General features: G+C 41.3%; 1 protein-coding gene across 2 annotated transcripts in view; it reads right to left on the bottom strand.

Annotated features, from left to right (window-relative positions):
- rapgef4a (Rap guanine nucleotide exchange factor 4a) overlaps positions 1 to 26,785 on the bottom strand; it is a 336,945-nt gene that overhangs the window by 121,277 nt on the left and 188,883 nt on the right. For both annotated transcript variants that reach the window (XM_041201514.1, XM_041201515.1), the window contains 3 exons: positions 9,696 to 9,749; positions 7,766 to 7,872; positions 44 to 165 (listed from right to left, as the gene is read on the bottom strand). In XM_041201514.1, coding sequence (XP_041057448.1) covers positions 44 to 165; positions 7,766 to 7,872; positions 9,696 to 9,749 — 283 coding nt within the window. The remainder of the gene's footprint in view (positions 1 to 43; positions 166 to 7,765; positions 7,873 to 9,695; positions 9,750 to 26,785) is intronic.

The following is a 26,785-nucleotide window of genomic DNA, read 5'->3' as shown; positions in this document are numbered from 1 at the left end:
ACATTAATTATATAGTATTAATTAAAACAGATAATGGTGTTACCATGGTTCATGACTCCTTCCTCAAGCAGCACCTGCCACATGCCTACAGCCTGTGTGCGGGAATGGACACAAGGTGTCTGCTGTATCATCCAGTCCACTAATTCTGTGCCAACACAACATTGTCTAGATAAAGGAGAACATATTTTAAGAAATTATCCAAGATAAGACATTAATTAAAACTATATAAATTAAAATAGCCCTTAAACTTAAAATCAACACAGTCATTATGAGGACGTCTTTCTGGAGTATAGTTTCAGACAAACTAAGTCTAAAATATTGCCATGAGTGGAAACTACAAACAACATAACCTTTCATTTGCAATTATCCCATTTTTAAATTGGCATATTTCCAGTTTTTCCCTTTACCTTGGTGCTCTTGGCAATATAAACTGAGCTGGTTACTGAGGTTGATGGGCATGATGTCTGAGCACCTCCAGGTTGCCATTCTAATGCAATATCAATGGTTGCACAGATGAAGGCCAGGCAAATGCTGCCAGTAAGTGAGATTCCTCTCCAAGTCACTCCAGTGACCGATTATGACCTAAGGTTTTCTACAGCACAGAGCTCCAACTGTGCTTGAGTGACAAACTTTATTTTTCTGGCGCACTGTGCCAGATTCTGATGGAATGACAAAAATATGCAAATAAATTTAAATTTATTTCAAAATGGTAAGTTAGCATAGTTAACCTGCACTTAACAGCAAATAAAATAATTACTGCCGAGACAAAAACCATTAGTGAGATTCAGGTACTCTGCTGTTAATGGTGCTTAATGATAATGGCCACCTCAGCTAGGATGTATTCAATTCAGCAAAAGTACCAAAGGAGATTTCTTTAAAACCAAGTCAAATCCGTCAAATTAAATATTAGAAATGCTGATAGGAAGGCAGCTACGTTATACCACAAGAATATTTCTGTTAATAATCCAGAATTAAGAGAGAAGTTTACTGTTTCTGCTGATTTCTATCTTCTCCTCAATGTCCAGTTAGCTAAGAATCAACATCCAGGCCCAGCATTTAAATTAGTATTTTCGGAATAGATGGTGAACTAATATTCTTTGCAAGCAAAAATATTTTTATACAGGGATTCTTAAATCATATTTCTTTATTTTATTTTTTCTTTATTTTCTCCAACTGATTTCTACTTTTGTGTCAGTCTGTCCCTCTTCTGTATATCTTTGTCCTTCAAATTCCTTTCTCACTTCTTCCTTCATCTTGGTTCGTCATTTATATTTTCATTGTAATTTCTTGCTCTTTTCACCTCATATATGTTGTTAGATCTCTTTACTACTTGTTCTCCTGCTTTTTATCCTTTCTCTGAAGCACAGAAGGTATCTAGCAGGAACTAATTGATTGGTACTTTATTGGTACCAAAGAGAAATCCCAGCTCTGAATGAGTTTTAGTTAGCTTAGCTCTACCCACCAATTTAATATGATAGGAGTGTAGTAAGATTATCAATAGCCATAAAATTTGCAAGCAAGGTTTCAAGTTAAATTAAATCTTTGTAAGTCAGAAAACTTTTTATAAATGGAAATCTGTAAAGATCTTGGAGCTGGATTTTCCCAACCCAACGTGGACCAAACCCACGTCAAGCAGGCGGAACCCTCATGTGGAAGTCCCTCCCCATTCCCATCACTGGTAACTTTTAGTGGAACGGGAAAGGGACAGATCATGTGCCTGCACACAACAGTCCTGATGCTTCCAGCTCTATTGCAGGAGTCAGCATTTTAGACTCTTGCAAATTTTTATGGAGTCGGGCCAGCTTCTTAAGACAATGTGGTTCACATCAGCTCAGGAGGTGTTGTAAACCATGGGGAAACTCTAGTCTGGAGTCAAGAGCCTTTTGACAAGTAAGTTGAAAAGGTGTCAATAATTTCACATGTCATAATGAGATGCTGTATGATAAGTTTTTAATGCAATGATGGATGATAGGGCTTTGTTCTTAAAAGGTAAGTAACTGTTAAATTGACCAGCATTGTGAAAGTGGAAAAGTCTTCAAATGAATTAGAGTACATTATTGAATGGATGAAGTACTCTTCTGCATTGAACAATAGTGATAATCAGATTTTATTGTGTCAATTTTCCGCCCTGATTTAATCTTTACATTGAATGACAGCTCAGACATCCATTACCTTGCTTTGAAGCTTGAAAGATGGCTGAACTCTTTCAATGATATCAAAGGTTTCAATCAGCTCTGGAGATTTTGTTTATACAGCTATGCAATGGAATCCCATTATGTATGCCTGGCTGAGCTCTAAACCCCACTAATAGCTTCAGCTCAGTAGGGGTTGTTGATTCAGTCATTCATTAGAATCTCATTATACATGCTTGGTTGAGTCCCAAATTTTACTAATCGTTTCAGCTCAGTAGGTGTTATTGACACAGCTGTCAAGGGGACTGAGAGTTTGTTTATCTTGACAGTTTTATGAGTACCTCAAAGACTTTTCAATGTTATTCTGACTCAAGAGTTTTGTATATAGTGGATACTGGGTGAGTGGACAAGATTGGGTGCAGGGGGTGGCAGTGATGAGGGTGCATGGTGAGTGCTTGAGTGGGCACAGTGTGCGAGGATTAGAGGGCCTCCCATTTTTCCATAGGACTGAGTTGATAACCTGCCCACCTCAGTTTCTGCCTTGAAAAGCAGCAGCCCTGACTCCAGCCTGCCCCTGACTCTGCAGGATGGAAATATGGTGGGCAGGTATGACCACACAAGGGGTGGGGTTGTGACGTCATGAAATAGCCTGGCTCCAGACTCCCACCTCAAAGTGGAAAACCCGTCCCTTGATGTTGTACTTCAATACGTCTTGTTACAGGAATGTTTATTTCCTAATAATGAACTAAATGAAATGTTTAGCCTTTTTTATAAAAACAATAAATGACTTTTTTTAAAAATCCATATAAGTTTTTATTTGTTGGTGTGTCTGCTAAATGGCTTTGCAATGCTGACCACATGACACAGGCTAGTCAGATCATTGGAGATGAAAAAAGTCAACCTGTTCTTAGCCACTATGATAGCTTTTCCCCATATCCCTGTATTAACCCGCCACTCTGGCTGCTTTACCTACTCTACCAATCCTCAAATCCTTCCCAGACCAACTCCAAGAGTGGGACTTTGGTTCAGGACCCCCGAGGTCGGATGAAATGGGGTCCCAACCCTGCACTATGTGGGAAACAGTCACCCAGATGTGATTTTCCTCAAGTTAGCCAATTCGTAGCCACAGTGCATGCTCGCCATCCAATTAAGGATGGCAGGCAGGCTTTCGAAGCGGAAGAGCCAATCGCATGCTTTTCTTCAGCAACTTCAAAAAAAATAGAATTAAAATAAATGTATGCAGCTGCCAGGCCACCATTGTGGGTGGGGAACCCTTCTATAGGTTGGCCTGAACTTTACAGTTAATAAATAACTTTTTTAAGTGTAGTTAACTGTTATAATGTAGGAAAAGCAGCAGTCAATTTGTGCACAGTAAGCTCCTACAAACAAAAAAAGTGATAATAACCAGGTAATCAGTTTCAATGATGTTGGTGGAGGGATAAGTATTGGCTCAGACCATCAGGGAGAACTCCATGCTCTTCTTCAAAACAGTGCCTTGGGATCAATTACATCAGTTATGGCCTCAGTCTAATGTATCATCCAAAAGATAGCACCTCCAACAGTGTAGCAGTTCCTCACTGGAGCATCAGCATAGATTTTGTGCTAATGTCTCTGAAGAGGGACTTGAACCCACAACTTTCTGACTCAAGTGAGTGTACTACCAACTGAGCCACAGCAGACACTCATTGTCAGCTGTGCATGGATTCGAAGATGTCGTCTATTCAGGGTTGTGAGTTTCTACCATTGTTTTTCATGTGGCTGAACAGGTTGATTCTTGGGGCAGGATGTCCCATAAGGTACTGGGATGCAGAGTGCAGGATTTACTTCCTTTTGTTTTCTTCTCTGCCACCACTCTGCTCCACTACGACAGCATGATGAAGATTGAAGGACAAGTTGTTGCCATTCTGGATGATTGGCAGCAAACCCATCCCAGTCATTAACATCAACAGTGCCACACTTCAAGAGTGTCCGAAGTGTTTTCTTTGTCCTCTCCTGGAATGTTGGCTAATTGAGAGTTAAGAAAACAGGACCTGGCAGGAGACACGCTTTATGGAATCCAGGCAGTGTATAGTTGATTTTGCAGAATTTTTGCCTGAATGCTTGTGAACCTGACTTCAAGAAAGACATTAGCATTTGTTCGACAGTCCTCCCTTTGAATCCGGACTATGTGGCAGAAGCGTCACTGATGGAATTTCTCTAGTGCTCCTCTGTGTCGCTGATACACAGTCCAGGTCTCACTGCAGTACAGGAGTGTGGTGGTGATAACTGCTCTGTACATGTTGACTTGCTAAGGTATTTGCTGTCAAACACTCACTATCATTTATAGAAAGCTGAGCTAGTGAAGCTGATCTGGGCGGAGATGGAGCTCCTCATCAATGGTGGCCTTTTGAGAGAGATTACTGCCAAGGTATGGCAAGTGCTCAACATATTCCAGAGGCTCTCCTTCAACAGGGAGGACGACAGTGGCACCGTGGTAATATCACTAGACTAGTAATCCAGTGGCCTGGGCTCATGATCTAGGACATGGCTTAAAATCCCACCATGGCAGCAGATGGAATTTGAATTCAATCAATAAATCTAGAATATAAAGCTGGTCTCAGTAACGGTGACCATGGCAACCATCATCAATTGTTGTAAAAACCCATCTGGTTCACTATTGTCCATTAGGGAAGGAAATCTGTTGTTCTTACGTGTCTGGCCTACATGTTATTCCAGACGCACAGCCCTCTGCAATTAGGGATGGGCAAAAATGCTGCCCTTGCCAGTAATGCCCACATCTCATGGAAGAATAAAGAAAACAATATATATGGGAGGTGGAATATTTGTTTGACTGGTGTAGGGTGATGTACAAACTTTGTTTTAGCAACATTCAAGGATAGGCAGAGTTTCTTGTATGCAGAATTGAAGAGATTGAGTGTGGCTTGCGAGTCTGGTGCAGAGGAGGCAACAACATTATAGTCATCTGCAAACTATAGATTGTGTACGTCTATGGTGGCTAGTTTAGTTTTGGCACGGAGACGACTGGGGTTAAAGAGTTTTCTATCGAGGCAGTATTTAATACTGATGTCAGAGGGCAGTTATCTTTGATGAGGTGAATAGCCACTGTCAGGTATATTGTAAATGGTATGGGGGCTATCATACAGCACTGTTTAACCCGGGTTCGGATTTTGAAGGTGTCTGCTTCAGATCTCTCACGTGAGATAGTTGCAGTCATGTCATCATGAAGTAATTGTAGGATTGTGATGAAGTGTCTTGGACAATTCACAGAGCCTCGTAATTTACTGAGTCCAATACTTTGGTCAGATCAATGAATGCAATGAAGAATTCCTGCTGTTCTTGAAACTTTTCTTATATTTGTCCAGCAACAAAGGCCACACAGGAGGTTCCTCTGGAAGGTCTAAAGCCACACTGCATCTCTGGGAGGATTCCCTCAGCGACAGGAAGTAGGCGATTCAGGAGAGTGGGTGTCAGGATTTTCCCTGCTATGGACAAGAGGGAAATACCTTGACACTTTCCACAGCATAACTTATCTACCTACTTGAAGACAGTTACAATTACCATATTCCTGAAGTTGGGGAGAGTTCTTTTTCTTCCCAAATTCACAGGATGGGTCCACGGAGGCTTGATGCGCGCAAAAGCCCATCAGCTTTGAAGACTTCAGTTGGGATACAATCGTGGCCAATGCTTTGTTGTCTTTTAACCGTTTGGCTGCTTATTGCAGTTTTCCCATCAATGGTGGTTCACCCATGGATTCTATCACAGGGTGCTGGGGGATAGCCTGGAGAGTAGTCAGCTGCCACCATAGTCTCAGTTGAGGCGTAGTTGAAAATGTTCTTTCCAGTGTTCAAGGATGGCATTGTCATCCTTAAGAGAAACCCCACTCTGTGAATGAAGGAGATTTTGTCCATTTGACTTTGGTATATAGATGGCCCTTCAAAAGAAAAGCAAGCTTTGCATGTGATGGTGGTCAGCATATTGTTGGATTTCTCGGGGTCTTATCCCACCACATGTCCTTCATCTTCCATATTTGTCTTTGTATCATCTTTGCTCCCTAAGATGGGAGTACAGCAGAATGCTGTTGCAGATTAGCAGCCAAATTTTAAACCGTGGACAGGATTCCCTCACTAGCTGATCAACTAATTTGCCAAGGGAAAAAAATGGAGAAGCAGGAGGATCAGTGCTCAGGAATTCAACTGATCTATCATTCCTGATGATAACTTAGGCTGTTTATCCTCCTGAAATTGAAATCTTACTCTAGAATTACACCCTACGGTGCTCCTAATTCAGAGTACTCCACCAGTTGCTATGAAAGCTTACCATTAAGTCCTGCTCAACCTTTTCTGTAATTCAGCTTTGGCTGCAAGGACCCACTACAGTTCATTCCTACTGCTTTATGGCTCAAGCTCTATTACACTTCCTCCCTATTCCAATTTCAGACACAGGCCATGTACTCAGTTCTCTCTATGCTCTGCCACATCCTCAGACACTGCAGCTTTCCCAATCAGGGCCCCCCCCCACCCTCCCCAACTTCCTTACTCAGCTCATTCATTACAACAGTTCATAGAAATGCCAGGCTTCATCAAAGCCTCAATTTCACATCCACCGGGATATCAACAGGTACACCATATATAATTTTTAAAAATTCTTAGGATCTTTAAAAAAAAAACACGCCATAACCCTGCAAGCATGCTGGCCTTAAGACAAGTTACTTGAACTGGTGACATTAGGAGGGTGTGAGTGTGACCTCACCACTTATTCTCCTCACCAGTTTCTTCGCTCTGGGACAGGAAGTCCTGGCTGCAACCATGAAAAAAGATAAGGGCACACTTAACTGCAGTCAGTGATGACTGCATGCTGTAGCATTGCCACTGACTGGAAGATCTGAGCTATTAATTTAGATAATTTGCATGTTTTATTAAATTATGAAGTTCAAGATTATGGCTTTGGACGCACTGTTTAACATCAAGCCCAGTTAGCAGTCCCCACCATCTCCCTTCTCCCTTTCAGCCAGAGAGTCAAAGCCCAATATTTTGTACACCTCTACATGAGGATACCTAATAGGCTGAATAGCCCCCAAATGTGCATATTTGGTCATATAACTTTACTGCCACAGGAGATCAACTAGTATTGTATTAAAAGTATGAAAACTGAGTTCTCAAAAGGATAATGTGCAATTTGTTTTTCCTTTAATGTGTGATGTTCTTCCATTCCCTACTTCTTCCAACCAATTTGGCTGCCCATCCACCTTTCACAGCCAAGGCAACAGGTTGGCAGGTTGCCACTTCCAAATTTCAGCAATGCCACTTTTCAAACAGCAGGTCACAAACAAGGTTCCCATTAGATTTTCTCACCTCCTAGGGAGCTCCAGCCAGAGATCAGGTGCTCCCTGCGGCAATGTGACTGGAGGGAACAAAGAAGAGCATGGGGTGGGAAGGAGAAAAAATGAGATCAGGACTTGTATCCTTCTATTCTGACTGTTCTAACTGTTGTTGCTCCAGTACACCCCTACTCTGACACACATTTTGACATTAATTTAAATCAACTATTTCTATTGCTATTGCTTTAAGCTTTAAGCAGAAAGGCTTCAAAAATGAATGAAGATTTATTTCAAAAATCAGCAGCACGATACTCACTTATAGGTTTTCAAATGGTATTTCCGATCTCTTATCATGTGAGGTGCTTGAGACAGTATTGCATTGCGTAGAATCTTTCCAGCTCTAGGGATTATTTCAGATGGAACCTGGCACGGAACAAAATATAAAAGTCTCAAGGAAAGTGTCACTTCTAATATATGTTCGAATATTGCACATTTAATAGCTTGTAGATTTTAAAAATCAATTTTTTTTTTTACTCGTTCACAGGATGTGAACATTGCTGTCAAGGCCAATATTTATTGCCCATCCTAATTTCCCAAGGTGATAATGAGCTGCCTTCTTAAACCGCTGCAGTCCATGTGGTGTAGGTGAACCCAGAGTGCTGTTCGGGAGGGAGTTCTAGGGTTTTGACACATGACAGTGGAGGAATGGTGATATATTTCCAAGCCAAGATGTTGTGTGACTTGAAGAGAAACTTGCCGGTGGTGGCGTTCCCAGGCACCTATTGCTCTTGTGCTTCTAGGTGCTAGAGGTCACGGGTTTGGAAGTCGTTGTTGAAGGAGCCTTGAAAAATTGCTGCAATACATCCTCTAGATAGTACACACTTCTGTCACTGTGCGCTAGTGCTGCAATGGGGTGCCAATCAAGCAGGCTGCTTTGTCCTGGATGGGATTGAGGTTTGAGTGTTGTTGCAGCAGCACTCACCCAGGAATGTGGAGAGTATCCATTACATGCCTGACTTGTGCAGAGATGGACAGGCTTTGGGGAGTCAGGTGGTGAGTTACTCATTGCTGAATTCATAGTCTCTGGACCTGCTCTTGTAGCCACTGACTGTGTATGGCTTGTCCAGTGAAGTTTCTGGTCAATGGTAAACCCCAGGATGTTGATGATGGGGGATTCAGTGATGATAATGCCGTTGAATGGCAAGGGGAGATGGTCAGGTTATTGCTTATTGGAGATGGTCAATGCTTGGCATGCATGCAATGAAAGTTACTTGCCACCCAGCAGCCCAAGCCTGAATGTTATCCAATTCTTGCTGCACAGGGGCATGGGTTGCTTTATTATCTGAGGAGTTACGAATGGGACCGAACACTGTAATCATCACTGAACATCCCTCAAGGGGAAAGTAATTGATGTAGCAGCTGGAGGTGTTTGGGCCTAGGTCACTGCCCTGAGGAATTCCTGCTACGTTGTCTTGGGGCTAAGAGATTTTACTCCAACAACCACACCCATCTTCATTTGTGCTAGGCAGGACTCCACTCAGTGGAGAGCTTTCTCTCCAATTCCCATCGACTTCAATTTTGCTAGGACTCCTTGATGCCACACTTACTAGAACGCTGCCTTGCTGTCAAGGACAAATATAACTGATGTGACTAACAGCAAGAAGTTCATGTTCAGTGTCTTTAACTCCTGTGCTTTTGTAAGCCATAAGAATTCAGTTTTTAAGTTGCATCTTAACATGTCATCTTAAAGCAGATGTTAAATATGCTGACTCAAATCTTACGGTGCTTCCAGTGGGCGAGATTTTCCTTTCCCGCCGAAGTCGGTGGGCTTTTGAACGGCTCACCACATTTACGGCCCTGCCCTTGCTGCAAGGGGGCCACAAAATTCCACCCACTGTTTCTAAAACATCGAGATTGGATTATTTTTAGATAAATAAAATATCTGAAATTAAATTCAGAAAATTAAAATGTAAAAACCATGCGGTAACTTAATAATTGCACTTTTTGAAGTTAGAAACTTTGGTGACAGGAGGATTGCTCTACAGTTGGTTCCTTATGCGCCACAGTGAGATCCTATTTTAACACGTTAAACATTTGACTGCTCTTAGTGATTGTTGGGATTCTATTTTACTTTAGGAGTATGTTATACTCAGACATTTAAAAAAAGACCATGAGAAAAATTATAAGTCTACATAATTTCTATATAATCTTCCTCGTAAAGCAGTTCAGTTGTAAATTCCCATTACCTGGGTAATGGTTTTAACAGGATGCAGAGGGACACGATTTTCAATGACTGGTGTCTGAAAGATAAACATGGGAAAACTAAAAAAAAATGAAAACATCAATACAGTTGTGCATAAAAAAATCCATTAATAAAACAAAGAGTAATGCAGAAAAATTAATGAATAATGTAATTAAGCTAGAAACAGAAACAGGGTAGAGAGAAAAATGGTTGACGTTGAATATGGCTTCTTCAGAACTGCTGTATTTCCAGCACTTTGTTTTTATTTCAGCATCCGTAGTATTCTGCTTTTATAGAAACAGTAAGTGTTTATTTTATAATATTCCTATGAAATAGGAGTTACTTTTTTGGGTGTGGGGGGTGGGGGGGAGCAGATAGCTAGTCATATGCAGACTCATAGTAGACAAAGCAGAGGAAATAATCTAAATGCTTTAGAGCATACATCAGACATCAAAGAATATTGGCTTTAAACAAGTAAAACAATCAAGCAGAGGAATCCCAAAAATAGCATCTCATTACCAAAACTAAATTTATGAATTAAGATTTATTCAAACAAAATAATCAAGGCTCTAGTAATTTAAATACGAATGTAAGTGTCCTCATTTAGACGACTTGTCTTTCAGAGCTGTACATTAGTACCACCCACTCAACAGTATAAAAAGGGACGTATTTTGATTCAGTAGGCAGTGCTCCAGACCTGAGCCAGAGGCTCCAGCTTCAACTTCCATTCCAGGAGCATTCATAACACATTTCAACAGGCTGATCATCAGCTTGCTAATCCTTCCAGTAATTCCCAGCAATTCCACGAAAAGGAAAGGAAACTGATGATATGAAACAAACACTATAAAAGGACATAATCAGTAACTATCTAAAATGTGATGTCAAACTGTGTAAACAGTTATAGTTGACCTTACAAGAAACCAATAGATCCTATTTCTCATGGCTACAGGGGTAGTAAACATTCTGTGCAGTGACAGCATACACAGGGTTCCAAAATAGCAATGTTTCCAGAGAATCTATTTCAAGCATCTTAAAACTTTGAGTAGTTCTGTATTGTGTACTCATACATTTTGCTTTTACTCTGCCTAGTCATAAAACCAGGGTAAAAAGAAATCTAACACAAACAAATGCTACACAATGCTGAATTTTCTCTCTCTGGAACAAAACTTTAGGATTGAATGTCACAAGCAACAGTTTTCTCAAGTAATTCTGACCTGTCTGAGCAAGCAAACTTTAAAATCACATTAGATACAATGAATAGACAGGTCTAGTTCAACATAACACATCTCAACAATAATTTGAATTGATCTTCTTCAACAGCAAGATATTGAAGGTGGGCTCTGGATTCTGCCATTTTAATCTGAAGCTCCAATTTTAACGTAACCCATCCAGCATGAATGGAGCAGGTTGAGGGTAAACTCCACACTTACACCGTGCCTGGTTTTATGCTTCATTGAAGTTGTTACTAAAAATGGTTAGATGATGTGAATTGACAGGAGCAGAGTTCAAACATTGTAGTTGCATAATTGGGGTTTCAAGACCTTCAATGAGCCTAGTACATTCCAAATGCACAGGCCCTCAGCGACCCTCGCAACAGGTGGGTGCTATGGTATTTCAGGCCAATAATGTTCAATGTTCACTTTTTTTTCTTTCATGGGATGTGGGCATCGCTGGCTAGGCCAGCATTTATTGCCCATCCCTAATTGCCCTTGAAAAAGTGGTGATGAGCTGCCACCTTGAACCGCTGCAATCCATGTGGTGTAGATACACCCACAGTGCTGCTAGGGAGGGAGTTCCAGGATTTTGACCCAGCGACAGTGAAGGAACGGTGATATATTTCCCAAGTGAAAATGGTGCGTGGCTTGGAGGGGATTATAAGTGGTGTAGTTCCCATGTATCTGCTGCCCTTGTCCTTCTAGGTGGGAGAGGTTGTGGATTTGGAAGGTGCTATCGTCATCAACCATCATGTGAATGGCTTCAAAACGTGGAATAAAAGAATAGACTTTATCAATTTTGAGAGATTTATAAAAGATGCTGCTGACAACTAAGGAAACACTTTAGTTATGGACATTATGACTGAGAGATTTCTTAAGAAGGCCAAATCTGAATGGGCTGGGCATATAAAAGTGAAAAGCTTCAGCCTTTGTCAAGTTTAGGTTGGTAAAACAGGGAAGATTTCAAGAGTATACACAAAATATTATCTAAGGATGGATTAAATTGCCTTAGAGGGAGTGCAATCTGACTAGACTGATTCCGAGGAGGAGTGCATTGTCATAGTTGAAGAGGCCAAGCAGACTAGGCCTATATTAAAACAAAAGCAATGGTGACATGAGGAAACGGTTTTTTTTATGCAGAGGATGTTTAGAATTTGGATTGCACTGCTCGAGTGTGTGGTTGATTCAAAAAAGAACTGGATCATTATCTTAAGACAACAGATTTGCAGGGCTATAGGGATAAGGCAGGCCAAATGGCTTCCTTCTGTGTTGTAACCATTCTATTATTATATGATTCGATCTGCTTAGAATTTAGAAAAATGAGAGGCGAGCTTATTGAAATAAATAAAATTCTTAATAAGCTTGTGCAGGATGTTTGACCTTCTAGAACCAGTGCCAGAATAAAGGGATGGGTCACTTAGGACTATGATGAGGAGAAATTTCTTCATTCAAAGGGTTGTGAATCTTTGGAAGTCTCTATCCTACAAGCTGTGGATGCTCAGTCTTCGAGCATATTCAAGAGAGATCAACTGATTTTTAGATAGTCGGGGAATTAAGGGATATGGGGCAGTGGAGGACAGTGAATTTGAGATAGAAGATCAACCATGACCTTACTGAATGTCAGAGCAGGTTCAAGGGTTGAATAGTCTTATCCCAGTTCCTATGTTCCTATGGTCAAGATGAACTTTGCACTCCAGTAGGCTTTGCTCTGCCTTCTGCACGATGGTGGAGTTACAAATATTTGTGGATGTTTGACCCATACCCTTTTGGACATATGTAAACACAGATTTTCACAATCATTTCCCTGAAGAATTCCTCTCCTGCTGAAGAAACGGCAGCAGAAACATTAACTAGAAGGATGATAGGGGAGGGAGAGATGGGAAAAAAAAATCAGGTCTGGGAGAGGCGCCCGAGGTACAGTTGATTTTCATTTTAAAATTCCTTGTCAGTATAGAAGTCTCAAGGGACCAAAAGCAAGAACACAAGTTCTAAGTATTTACTAAGAAACCCATAACAGTGAGGTACAGTTGCATACTTTCTACATTGAGTTAAATGCACAATCTTCATATATCGTGAGTAACTCCAAATTATTTTAGTTTTGACATTCCTTACAAGGATAGCTACAATTAGTTGGTGGAAGGTAATTTGCTTTCATGTGTGTAATTAAAAAGGTATTTAAAATGTTATTACTGGTTATTTGAATATGTCTTTCAAATAAGAGATTTATTATTTATTTTGCTAACAGTTTAGTAACTGGAGATTTTAAATCGTGTGTCTACAATATTATAAAACTAGAATATCCAGTATATCTTTCTTGCATGTTATATTTCTCTGTATATTTTCAAGAGTCATACACAAATTTGCATGTCAGATTTTTAAAGAATCAAAGAAACTCTCCTGGAACATCAGTATTTCCCATGAAAATGACTTCTGCTTTTTGGCAGCTCTGAACTGTAAAATTAAGTAAAATAAACTTAAAGTAAAATTATCACCACAATTCTGTCCAATAAATGATCACCAATGTTTTCACTGACAAGATTTTGGAACACAGGAACATAATTAGGCATCTCGCCCCTTTGAACCTGTTCCATCAATCAATGAAATTTTGGCTGGTCTACCACCCAATTCCCAATTCCTCTAATATTGTTAGTTAATAACTGTAAAACTGAGGTTGATTCATTTTAAAAAATTGATCAAGAACCATTTAAGTGGCAAAGTGAGCGGCACAGCAATGTTCCTCAGGTGGACGTATCATTGAAGAGTCTGTTTTGGATTTTCTGCCTGATACTTTGCAGGAATATTTCCTGCACAGTGATTTTAGTTTGTTCTTGCACTGAAGCTCTCTTGCAGGTTTCGTGAGATAGTTAAATTCCAGACTGGAACTCTCCCGATACTCCAGTGCTTTGGAGAACTACAATAAGGAAAAGGCTAGATCATATGCTTTTATAGTGAGACAAAAGGTATTTGTTTCCTATTCACCAATGTCCACTTCATAGGGCTGTATCTTCTGGTCAGTGAGCGGGGGTGGGGCCTGCTCACCGACATGTAAAATGACACGGGGTGACATCAGGCAGGCGTCCAGACGTTACCCTGTGTCATTCAAATTTTCAGGTTAACGGGCACGCAGCCAACTTGGCTACACGCCCGCAGACCTGTCAATGGCCTATTAAGGCCATTAAAAAAGTAATTGAAGTAATTAATGGACCTGCCCGTCCAACCTTAAGGTAGGCAGGCAGGCCGAGAGCCCTGGCGGGCTTCTGAAAGAGCATGAAACCTGATCCATGGGCGGGATGAGGTTTCATGAGGGATTTTAAAATCTCAGAATATTTCAAAATAAAAGTTATGGACATGTCCCAATTCTTGTGACAGTATCACACGAGGGGACATGGCAGCGAAATTTTTTTCTCAGCTTTATTTAAAGTTTAAAATCTGAGCTGATCTCCCTGAGGCAGCACTTTGCCGTGGGGAGATCTGTGTGCCCTTTCGCGATCATGCGCAAAATAGCATATTCCCGGCTGAGGGAATCCGCCCCCCCCTGCTCTCGCACAGGGAGTGCATAGCGCTTCCTGGCAGACATCACGTGGGGTGGGCCTTAATTGGCCCGCTCATGTAAAAGCATGCCCTCAATTGGGGGCACCAATTGGGAACCCTCCCGCCTGTGCCCGCGCCTACACAACCCCCCGACAGCGCGGGGGAAAAAGGTTGCCCATGGCGTTTACAGGTCTAGAAGGGATTTAATCCATCTGTGAAAAGCTGAGGTGTAATATACCTTTAAGAGAATGTGAGCAGGTTGACCACGTGACTGTAAGACCCAATAACAGTGTAGCGCGGGCTACCATGTTAATGTTAGTCTAGAGTAGGGTCTGGTTGGGGAAGCACACATCGTATTAGCACTCTGTTGTCTATGTAAATAAACAGCATGTGCTTCATTTCCTATTGGTCTCTGCATCTGCAGTATATTGTAATTGATTCACCTGCTGGCAGATAAACGTGCAACCAGTTCACAAGCAAAACAATCCCGCAGTAGGACATAACAGCTGGTGACGAGGCAAAACATGACCAGTCAACGACACCAAGGAAAGTCATGAAAACTCAACTGTACTGAATCAGCCGTGCCTTGCACAGCCATCACCATAGTCATTGAAGTTATCTTCCTCCAGTATGCCGCAATTTGGCCGCATCAAACAGTTTGATCAGACCACCGATGACTGGTCACATTATATTGAATGCTTTGCATTTTTCATTTTGGCCAACAATATATCAGGGAGAAGAGGTGAGTGATCCTCTTATCGACATGTGGCAGTAAAACAAACGGCCTAATTCCTATCTAATGGCACCAAACACCCCAGATTCCAAGAGCTTTGATGGGTTGATGAATCTTGTGAAAAGCCACTTTCAGCCGAAACCCTCAGTAACAATGCAGTGTTTTAAATTCAGTTCAAGGTGTTGTGCCCCTGGAGAGACAGTCGCTTGCTACGTAACAGCCTTAAAACAACTAATAGAGCACAATGAGTTCGGGATGTTGATTAATGACTTAAGAAACTGATTAGTGTGTGGGATTAACAAAGATGCCATTCAAAAAAAGGTTGCTGTTAGAAACAAATTTAGACTTCAGCAAGGCGGGGTTGGCACTCGCAATGGAAAGCGCAGTCAGGGATTCCGAAGAAATCAAGGGAGCACAAAATGGCACCATTCGTCATGTCAGGAGGAGGAACCGGCTAGAAACGGCGCAGGGCTCCGTGGAAAGGCAGGAAACAGCCGCCATTAACAGACCAGCAAAAAGCAATGGTTTAATGGATAAAAACCACATTAATAATAGCAGAAATGGACAGCCTACAAATGAACGACAATTTAAAATAAGTGTTTCTACTGCCATCACAATGGGCACATTATGCGATATTGTAAAGAAAGGTTGAGGCAAAATTCCGAACAAAAAGGCAGAAGTCATGAAATTTATATAATGGAGGAACCAGAAGAAAAAGTCAGATATTTACTCGCTACACAACTTAAAAATGGGTAAAATAGCACCAATCTACAATCTAGAAGTGGGGAGGCAATGGCATAGTGGTATCGTCACTGGACTAGTATTCCAGAGACCCAGGTTCAAATCCCCGCAGATGGTGAAATTTGAATTCAATAAAAAATCTGGAATTAAAAAGTCTAATGATGACCATGAAACCATTGCCGATTGTTGTAAAAACCCAGGGAAAGAATCTACTGTCCTTACCTGTCTGGCCTACATGTGACTCTAGACCCACAGTAATGTGGTTGACTCTGGTTGAATCTTAAAAGCCCTCTGAACAAAGGCAGCTCGGGATGGGTAATAAATGCTGGCCTAGCCAGTGATGCCTACGTCCCATGAATGAATGAAAAGAACAGAAAACCCATTCAAATGGAGACTAATATTCCATCTCCAAACATCCACAACAGTAATGGGGGAACACATGTTTAAGCAGGCCACTCACTAAAGTTGGAAAACTCAGATGACATAAAGACTTGCAAATATACTGGCGAAAAGATTTGAAAAAAGGCATATGCAAGGTTCCAGTACAATACAAAAGAGGCTAAGGGTTATACCTGGGGGTTCTCCACTGTTGATCTCCCAGGAGCAGCCACACACTCAAGTGTGGACAATAATGCATTATTATATCTATCATTCCAATGTAGATATGGCATTCTGTTTAGTGCCTGTCAGGCAATCCAGATTGATGGTCATCAACAGAAGGTAGATTACAATTGTTCAGAACAGATTCTACAAGAGGAAGCTCACCTAACTACCAGCTCATCAGCTTTGAAAGTGTCTTCCATTTTAAAACCAGCCCAGTGAGATCTGTATTTTTTTTAAATTATTCGTTCATGGGATATGGACTTCAATGGCTAGGCCAGCATTTATTGCCCAAGCTCTGGTTCCTCATCTGAGGGGCAATTCAGGTTGCTCCGTTGAACAGTAGGTTTTTCCTCTGTCACCACCACTGCTCTCCTACTCCTGCTACTCACCTGTTTTATGCATCGCCCTCAACTATTGTTAAACAAATTGCCCCAAGGTAGTTACCTAACCTCAATAGCCAGAAAAGCACCTCTTCAAAACAACTGATTAGGAGGTTGGATAGGAGAATGGTCACACACGACCAAAGTCTGTTTTCAGCAGTTAAATACAACTTTCTGCTGCAAGGGAAGGCTCATAAGTAAACTCCTCATTGTTAAAGCAATACTTGCAAATAAGTAAGAAGTACTTTGCAGATAATAGTAGAGGTGAGGATGTGGACATGCATAATGTAGTTACATTGGTAAAGAAGCACTTCTGCGAGACCTCTGTCCTTCTGTTCACAGCAGTAAAGCCTTCCTAAGCTGCATCTCTGCAAGCAACACTTCCTAGCTAACCTTAGTTCCCTTGCCTGCCGCTCAGCTACTTAATGTCTAGTTGTAAGGTTAAACAAAGTTCACCTTCAAGGACAACATGACACACACACACACACACACACACACATACATGCACATGCAAATCACCATACATGACACACATTCTTAATCAGGCAGTATAAAAGTTTGAATGTGACCAGCCTCCAACCACACCAAGTGTGAAGATTGCAATGCTTTCTTCTGCCCATTCTATTCCTCAACTGGAAAACCTACATTATGAAAGATAGGTAACAATTCATTTGTGCTCTCCTTCCATTATTGAGAATTGTCTATCTGAAATCTAAAGTAAAAGTGCAATAGATTTTAGAAAATTACCACTTCAGAAAGTCAGTGCAAGATTGAATTGATATTCATGTACTCTACTCCTTGCATGTTACTATTAGACAAAATAACAAAAATGGGTGAACTCAGACAATGTAGGTATTAAAGAATGTAAAAGAAAGGTTTCCTGTTTGGTTATAATATTGTACAAATCCATTCAGGAGAACACATGGTCAATTTTAATTCTGACTGTTTCAGGAGGGAAATCCCTGTGCAAATGTCAGCCTGTTCCCCCTGGCCCACAAGCATTCCCTCAATAAAGTTACATTTTTACACTGATTCTGCCCCTGCTGCTGTCTTCCAATCAGGTCTTGCAATTGGATTTGGCCAAATGTGGGCTTCCCAAGATCTTTAGTTAAATGGCATTGTGCAACAATGACATCAGCTTGTGGCTACTCTATATAAAGTAGGACCCTGCGGTGGGTGATCCTTCCATGCCGGTTTTGAGTTAAGTAATTTTAAGATGGTTGGCAGTCAGGAATGTGATGCAACCCATCCCACTGCACTGTTCCCTGGGTGGCAGGTTTAAATTTGACCTTTAAGATTCTGATGCTCATGGATAAAGTATCCATCCATGCTCCATTCAAGGTTTCCAATAAACCAACCCCTAAAGTGCAACACATTGTACCCAATGCAGAACTAGAATAATAGAATAATACAGAATTCGCCAAATCAGGCAATGTTGCCCACCATCTCCCCTCTTATTCAATGTATTTCAAAAGTGATGTGTTGGAGGGCACCCTGAGTGATAGCCTCAGTATATGTGTCCTTCCTCAGTCCAATACTGAAAACCTAGATTATGTGCATAAATCCCTGGAGTGGGATTCCAACCCATGACCTTCTGACCCAAAAGTGAGAATCTTACCACACAACCAAGGCTGACAATTAGAGCAGGAGAATCAAAGAAAAGACTTGGAGCAGTACTCAGGAGGCTGGTAACAAAAGTAAGGGCATATGAAACTTGGAAGGAAAGTTGACAGTTGGTTTCAAAAGGTTATTGGCAACGAGCGACTAATGGTTTCAACAGGAACAAGATTTTTTTTAAAGCAGTACTGTTTACAATCTGAATAAATGTGACAGTCTACGTACGTGCCATTATTTTAAGCTAATGTGTTTACCTGGAAATTCCATAAATGAAAAAAGACAACATGGACTACATATTCCATTCTATCATAGTTAATACAGTGCCAAGTGTATCTGTTAAAAGCGACACAGATGTGATTTCAGAAATGCACAGAATGGGTGCATGGGGAGTCACTTAGGATGTCATCTAACACCACTGATGATTTTAGGGGAATTTAGCATAGACCTTCAACTCTTGCATTTTTTATTAAATCACATGAATAATAACCAACATTTTCTCTAATTCTAATAATTATTTTAGGCAATATGCTATGTCAAGCCCTGGCCTATTAATCCTGGAATAGTAGATCTTACTTCTTTTAAAAAATGTGTTATGATCCCAGACCAGAGCACCACCCCCACCCCCAAATTTTATTACAGTAACTTTCATTGTAAAGTAGACAAAAGTTGAATTCCCCAATAAGAGAATAAAGCCATTAGATTCCATGGTTTTTAAACAAAAAAAAAATTACTATACAAAAGTCAGCAACAGTCAACACTGTTTATCTTATACTCTAACATGCAGAATTAACATGAGGAAAACATGAGTTATCAAGCAAACTGGGCTCAAACGCACTGCAAATGCACCTTAAACAGCAGGCAAGACAGATGCCATGAATTTCTCAGTGACGCACCCAAACATCAGCAATCACTAAATGACAAAATCCTTTAAAACTCAGCCTTTCGCTTGAGGGAATTCAGCTCCTCCCTTTCGAGGATATAGGTTCTGATTTTCCTCAGCAACTGCCACAACTCAGACTGCGCCAACAACTGCTCGCCTCCCAGTTGTTCAATTAACCAAGACTGCATCCCACTGGATTCACAAGACTACTATCCCAGCGTCAAATCACCGGGATGATCCAAGCTTCCTAGCTGCTCTGAGAAGACCACTACTGCTCCTGGGCTTTCCTTTGGCACTGCCCCCAGGTCTCTGAGCTCCAGTCTCTCCAATTGCACCAAGTAAATATTTCTCCTGGGCTTCCCTGAGCCCCAAACTCTTAGCAGCACAGAACTAACAAAAAATTTGACTTCTGAGACCCAGCTGTTAGTATCTAATAGATTCTATTTGATGGATGTTAAATACCCAGTAGTTTAAAGGCAATATGGTAAACAAGTGTTGAGTATTGATTAGTTAATTATACTCAAATGTGTGTAAAGAAGAGTCATCTAGCACTGAATGCCTGGTGTTAAAGTAGGGAAGTAAGCACTGTGATGAGCAATAAACACAGTCTCTACCAAAGCATCCTAGTCTCAGTGTCTTCTTTACAACCAGGCTTGGGATATCTGACACCAGCCTTCTCAGCCAATGGAAGCACTTCGCTGTACGGAGCTGATCCACCTCTCTCTCTGCTCCCAACTCTAACGTGGGCTAACATTTCGCACCACACACGGTCCCGTGGTTGTTGTTTTCCACGCCACCTTTTGCACCTGTCAGCCTTGTGCTTCTGCTGCTCTCATGACCGTCAGATGAAAACTGGAAACCGCATGCCTGTCTCCCCACGCCACTCCATACTGCGGCCCAGGGCACACCAGGAAGCTGCAGTCCTCAACCCCGAAAACACAGCACAAACCCAAACAATACAGATTCCCTTCCTAACAGCACTGTGGGTGTTCCTACAACACATGGACTGCAGCAGTTCAAGAAGCGAACTCACCACCACCTTCTTAAGGGCAATTAGGGATGGGCAATAAATGCTGGCTGAGCCAGCGATGCCACATCCTATGAATGAATATAAAAAAATTGGGACTGCCATTATTGGCCAGTTCTCTAATCAGACCTCTGTCCATTATTGCACTATCAGCTTCCCATCAATCTTTTTTGATAACATCATTAAGTGTCAAGTAGATTGTTTGTTTTACTGTTTAGATATCTTAGATTTTGCCAAGTCATGAATCCGTACAAATAATTATTTTAGTACTTAGTAGTTAATGACAGAATTCACTGCACATAAAACAAAAAGGGATTAACCAAAATGCACCTGTTGCTTTTCAGTGACGCCAATGCTAGTAAACAGAGAATGTGATAACAGAACTTGCAGCAATTAAAAAAAAAATAGATTGTCAGTGCATTATAAAAAGGCATAATCTCAGCAGGTTAGCAACACTAAAAATTGTCTTTAAATTCTGCAACTAATAATTATGTAGAGTCAATTAGTGCTTCAATGTACAGTAGTTTCTCAGTCCGTCAGGAAAGCAGACAAAGCAGCACAGAGTAAATAATTTCCAGTACAGTAATGTTAGCAGGTGAGGATTAAAATAATATTTTTAGAAATTACATATTCATGTTTTCTACTACAGTATTATGTTGCTTACAAAGTTCTCTCTTTGAATTATAGATTGGTTACAGTTCAGAATGCACCCATTCAGCCCATCTTGTCTTTGCTGGCTCTCTGAAGGAACAATTCACCTAGAGCCACTCCCCTACCCGCACATTTTTCCTTTTGAGGTAATAATCCAATTTTCCCTCTTGAATGCCTCGATTGAGCCTGCCTCCATCACACTCAGGCAGTGCATTCCAGGTGCTAACCATTTGCTGCACAAAGAAGTTTTTCCTCAAGTCGCCATTGCTTCTTTTGCCAGTTATCTTAAATCTGTGCCCTCTTGTTCTTGATCCACCAAGAGGAATTGTTTCACTCTATCTACTCTGTCCAGGCCCACATGATTTTGAATACCTCTATCAAATCTCCTCCCAGCCTTATTTTCTCCAAGGAGAACAGTCGCAACCTCTCCAGTCTATCTTGGTAATGGAAGTATCTTCAAAGCTGTATACTTTGGCTACTGATTTCATTTAAAATGTGGAAAGTTTTCCATATTTTAAAAAAAAGTGATTAGAAAATGTAAGTGAAGTACTTTCACACACCCTGTAAGTTTGTTTACTTTCATATAATCCTCTGAACTGACGGAAAAGAACCACATCATTTGCCTATTTGTTTGATAAACCTAGCTTCTCTCTCTTAATAGCCAAAGCACTTCCATTCACGGTTTTACAGTAATAGCTAAACCAATGCAAACAAACATTGCAGTATTAAATCTTGCCTAACCCTAGATTCAAGTTCTTTAAAAACATCTATGACAAACAGCACTCAGTCTGCACTGAAAATGTAATCTATGTAAAGACCCCAGTGTAAGACCTTGGAACTTGACCTGTGAAAATCATACTATCGAACAATGTACTTAGTGGATTTCAGATACTGTTTCCCAGAGAGAGAGAGAGTGGGAGAGAGAGAGAGAGAGAAAAAGTCTAATGATATACATTTCTTAGTTGTTTGTTCATCTGCAAGTAACCGGCTACAAAGCATCACTTACAAAGGACACTTGCCTTCTCTCGCAGTAGGGGTGGTAGGAGTAAAAGGAGAGCCGGGGGTCGGGTGGGGGGGGCATCTTGATAAGCATAGTTGGGGTGCAGACTTACAGATGGACAGAAGTAACTTATTCATGGTCAACTTGCTTTTTTTGCCTTATATCTTGATGATATCTTTATATTAGTAGAACTTGTAAAATTTCTCCATTTTCTTCTCAGAAGATTTTTGTGACAAAATGTTTTTCCAATTTGAAAACACCTCATTGCCATTCATTTGTGTAGAAACAACATTTTGTAGACAATTTCCAGTTATTAACACATGAACAACATTGTGAAGGACAAAGACTCACTAAAAATGATTTACAGGAGAAGACAGCTGGTGACCAAGGTTATGGCTATTTCATGTAGACTACCCAAAATGAGTCTCCTACATAATGCATGTGGCCTAGAAATTTAAAAATCTGGATAAAGATCTGTTTCCATCCCTAAATCAAGCTGTTCTATCTATTTACTGCATTTTAATATCTGTAGAAATGTCAATTTTCATTGATACTTATAAATATAGTCCAAAACAGTGCTTCAGTTTTATAAATAAGGTAAATTCAATGGATCCTGGTTGAAGGGGATGAGAGTTGGAGATTAAAGTCGCAGCACTGTAACCCTATACCTGACCTATGACTCTGAGCTCAATTCCGGGACCATGAAAGCACCTGTATATGTTCTGTCATTAATTACTTGACAAAGCAAACAGTTCAAAAATAAAATAATCTATAATAAGCAACGGTATGGTAGTTACAATTCCATGACTCTAGCGTTGGAGTTTCAAAGTTATCCCCATAATTAAAGGAAATAGAGTCATTCACTAATAATAGCTCTTCTAGAGAGTGACACATTAGTAATGCTACAAGCTAAAATTAATGCCATATCTTTTGGTGTTATAAGGATTAATTTAGACACAAAAGTGAATCACAAACATATACGTCTCCATTGGAGTTTAATGTGAATTTACACTCCACAAATTATCAGCTTTTCTACATTTCACAATGACAGAATGCCAGGACAAAGTCATTCATTTCAAAAACAGGTACCTGCTCACCTCAGGGGGTCATCATCTTTGCCTAAAGGGAAACAGCAATACTTCTGTTGCAACTTTGTGATCATCTGTGCTGGGGCAGGGAACATTAACACTTTCCATTTGGACACCCAGGCCTAGGAATTCAACCACGATTGAAAACAGGCACCAAGAACTATGTGAAATTGGTGCTGGCAGCTTATAATAAGTCAGGCAGGCAGTCAACACTACCCATACTATTCGTTGGCTGCACACTTGTTTGTGAGGTAGGGAGAGGGATGCACTCTGGCAGCAGATAACAGGGAAACTTTCCAGATTGAAGAGAATGACTGGAAGAGATGCAGAGAGGATTTCTAGGCTCTCTGAAATTGTATTGATCCCTAATCGTGGGACAGGAGGTTCTGTTCCCAAAGGTAGAAAGCCCTCCAGACACTTCCACCTCCAGGGGGAAGAGTTGCAGATGAGGCTAATGCAAGGAACTTAACTCCGAGGGCACAGCTGCAAAGCCAAAAGAAGTTCAATGGCTTCAGTTGTCAAGGTGAGAAAATTGCTTTCTTAGGCTATGCACACAATTCCAGCCACAACACAGGTAATACACCCTTCACTTGCTTCCCTTTACTTCCTACAAACACTGCACCATACCACACTGCACTTCTCTCTCATATACACACACACACACACACACACACACAGACACACACACACCATTATTGCAACTGTCACTTTCCCACACTTCATACCTTACTGCATATGAACTATTTGACAATGGGTTTGCACATTCTCTAAATACCTCAAGGATATCACTAACTTACTCCCTTCAGGTCACACATAACTTGTATTTGGAGGCTGCCACCAGCGGAGGCCATGTCTGCCTGCACACCTCCACATCCATATTAGCAAACATGGGCAGGGGCTGTGACCAGTGACTATACTGACAGACATAATGCAAAGTTCCTTCATACTCTTATCATGTTTTCCTTTCTTATTTCTAGCTCTCCTTCCAAACAGTGCATCATAAACTCCAGCAGCTTCCACCAGCAACTTTTTGCTCTGTTTTCCCTTCACACTATAAGGAATGCCTTGTCAATCTCTATCATTTCAGATGCTGGAAAATCTCACTTTTCTGTCACTTTAGAAACAAAAAATCAAATTTTCTGAAGATGCATCATTTCTCAATCGGACTCCAGTTCTTCAGCAGCTCAGCAACTGGCAGCTCATGTACTTCAGAGGGTAGAATAGAAGAGAGATCTTTACGTGCTGCATTCAAGACAACAAGTGTGTAGGAGCTAGGTTAGGGGGAAAGAATGCTACAGGTACCAGCTCACCAGATTGATAAATTCACCTAGTGACACCGTTGTAGACTTTTGCGGAGCCATACTAAAGAAAGCTGATGGTATAAACTAGAAAGGGCTAAGTGCACTATGCAGCCCAACAGCTAGGCAATGCACAATAGTTGAGAGCACACAGCTAATTTTTTCCAGGCTGCATGCAGAGCATGGAGACAATAGCCAGCTTGGTGAACAGAAGGGTGGCCTCCTCTGATCAGCAATTGTCAGAGCTTCTTACAGAAGTTCTAACAGCTCACCCAGTTGCAATGGAAGAAGTTCTGTGGTTGCCATCTAAGTTCTGGGGCCAAGCGTTGATAAAAGTGATGTTTTAGAATGTCACATCACTCCTGTGCTCTGTTCTGGAGGGGAATCATTCATTACCTTTCATCAGAACTAATCCATTCTGTGAATTCTATCGTCAACCTGAAATGTTAACTCTGCTCTTTCCTCCACAGATGCTGCCTGACCTGCTAAGTATTTCCAACACTTTTTGATTCCATTTCAGATTTCCAGCATCCACAGTATTTTGCTTTCATGCCCTGCATCCGAGCTGGTGGTGAAACACACTATCCGCTGTCCCTGTGAGGCTGCATCTGCAGCGAAACAGAGGCTCTGCCCAGCTGTGGCAAAGAGGAAATCAGTGACCAACAAAGTGTGACGTGCAGCTGTTTGCAAGATGCCACCAAGATCCTGTAGTTGATCCTTGAAAAGCACCCGAATTGAAGAAGTTCAAGGTCAGTAATTTTGATGGCAGGGCATGGTGAGCAATGCTGCAAAGTGTGAGGGCCTTGGCGATGAGGAGTGACGACTCAGCCTTGGTCAACTCAAGGTAGCTCAGTATTCGACTGTAGATGTGTATGGGCTCAGTTGCTTTCCTGCTCCACATTCTTCTCCCATGCCCTCCTGCTATTCAAGGTTCCACTTTTCCTGCAGATGGAGTTGCCCCACCCCCTCACCCCCCACATCACATTAATCCCAAAGCTGACATTCATGCCTCCACTGCCAACTGCAGACTTTCTTCTGGGCATATGGCCATCCAATTGTCCTGGGTATCTCTCCCCTCTGCTCTTCTGTTCCTATGATGCCAGGGGTGTCAACCCCATTCATTGTCAGGCTGCTGAGTGCCCACGCTCCCAGCCAAGGACACCCCTTACCAAATGTCAAGTCCCTCTTTAGCCCATTGACCCTGATAGGGCAAGGGTGTTGCATTGGGGCAGCCACAACTGGCTGCCCACTCTTTACCCACCTCCGTTCAGCAGATTTGTTTCTGAAGGTGAGGGTGACCCATGTGCCCCTTTAAACATTCCAAGTTACATCCTTGGCAAGATCTTAATGAGTTTTTAAACCAGTTTTAATTGGTCTCAGTTGCAAGGAGAGCAGTTTTCAGGACCCCTCACCTCTGCTCCTGTCCAAGGAGGGAAGCCGAAACATCAGTCCAATGACTCTCGTGTCAGTTCCAGTGTTGTTAGACATATGAATATTGCTGGTCTCCATTGTGAATCAGCTGCATGAGTGTCCCATCGGTGTTTGCACAGATGGGCTACAGCAATTTGACCAGTGTACACATGAGATGCATGATATAAATGGGTGGGGGAAGGGTATGGTCTGGTAAACCAGAACAGCATGTTCACTGAGCACAAAACAGACCAGCAGCAGCTGGAAATAGAGTTGAAAAAGAGAGTCTTCCTGGCTCCAGATCATTTAAAGAAAAATCTGATGAGTCTGTGTTGCTACCAGCTGCATGGGATCCACCCACCGGTAGCCAATGGCACAACATTAACACAGCTTCCAGCCCCCTCCACCCCTTTCCAACACAATTTTCCAGATCCAACCTCAGAAGAGTACCCAGCACCGCATAACATTTTTAACAATTAGTGTCCCTATTAAGGCAGCTTTCAGCTGGCGACTGTCCAAACTCACTTTGCATAAAAATCTTTACAGTTAGCAGACAGACAGGAAAGGCTTTCATCCTCTCAGCCCAACCCAGATATCAGAAGTGAAAGGCAAGTGTCTCATTCACCCACCCCCTTTGTTCTTGCTTTCCATTCCATTTATGTAAACATTCAGAATTATTTGCACCTATTATCTTTAAAGCATTTGACCAAGCATGATGCAATTCCAAGGAGTTTATTTATATCCTATTCAACACAGCCACTTAAATATTTCTATCTGCCATCATACACAACAAATTACTTTTGAAGTATAATCATTATTAACCGTGAAATGTTTCAGGAAGTTTTGAGGATGTAAAAAGGTGATACATAAATTGAGAAGATCAACTTTGGAAGGTAATAATGACCAAGTTTTAATTTTCCA

This window comes from Carcharodon carcharias, chromosome 12, assembly GCF_017639515.1.
Source record: "Carcharodon carcharias isolate sCarCar2 chromosome 12, sCarCar2.pri, whole genome shotgun sequence".
Lineage (NCBI taxonomy): Eukaryota > Metazoa > Chordata > Chondrichthyes > Lamniformes > Lamnidae > Carcharodon > Carcharodon carcharias.
This window is presented reverse-complemented; position numbering and strand designations above follow the sequence as displayed.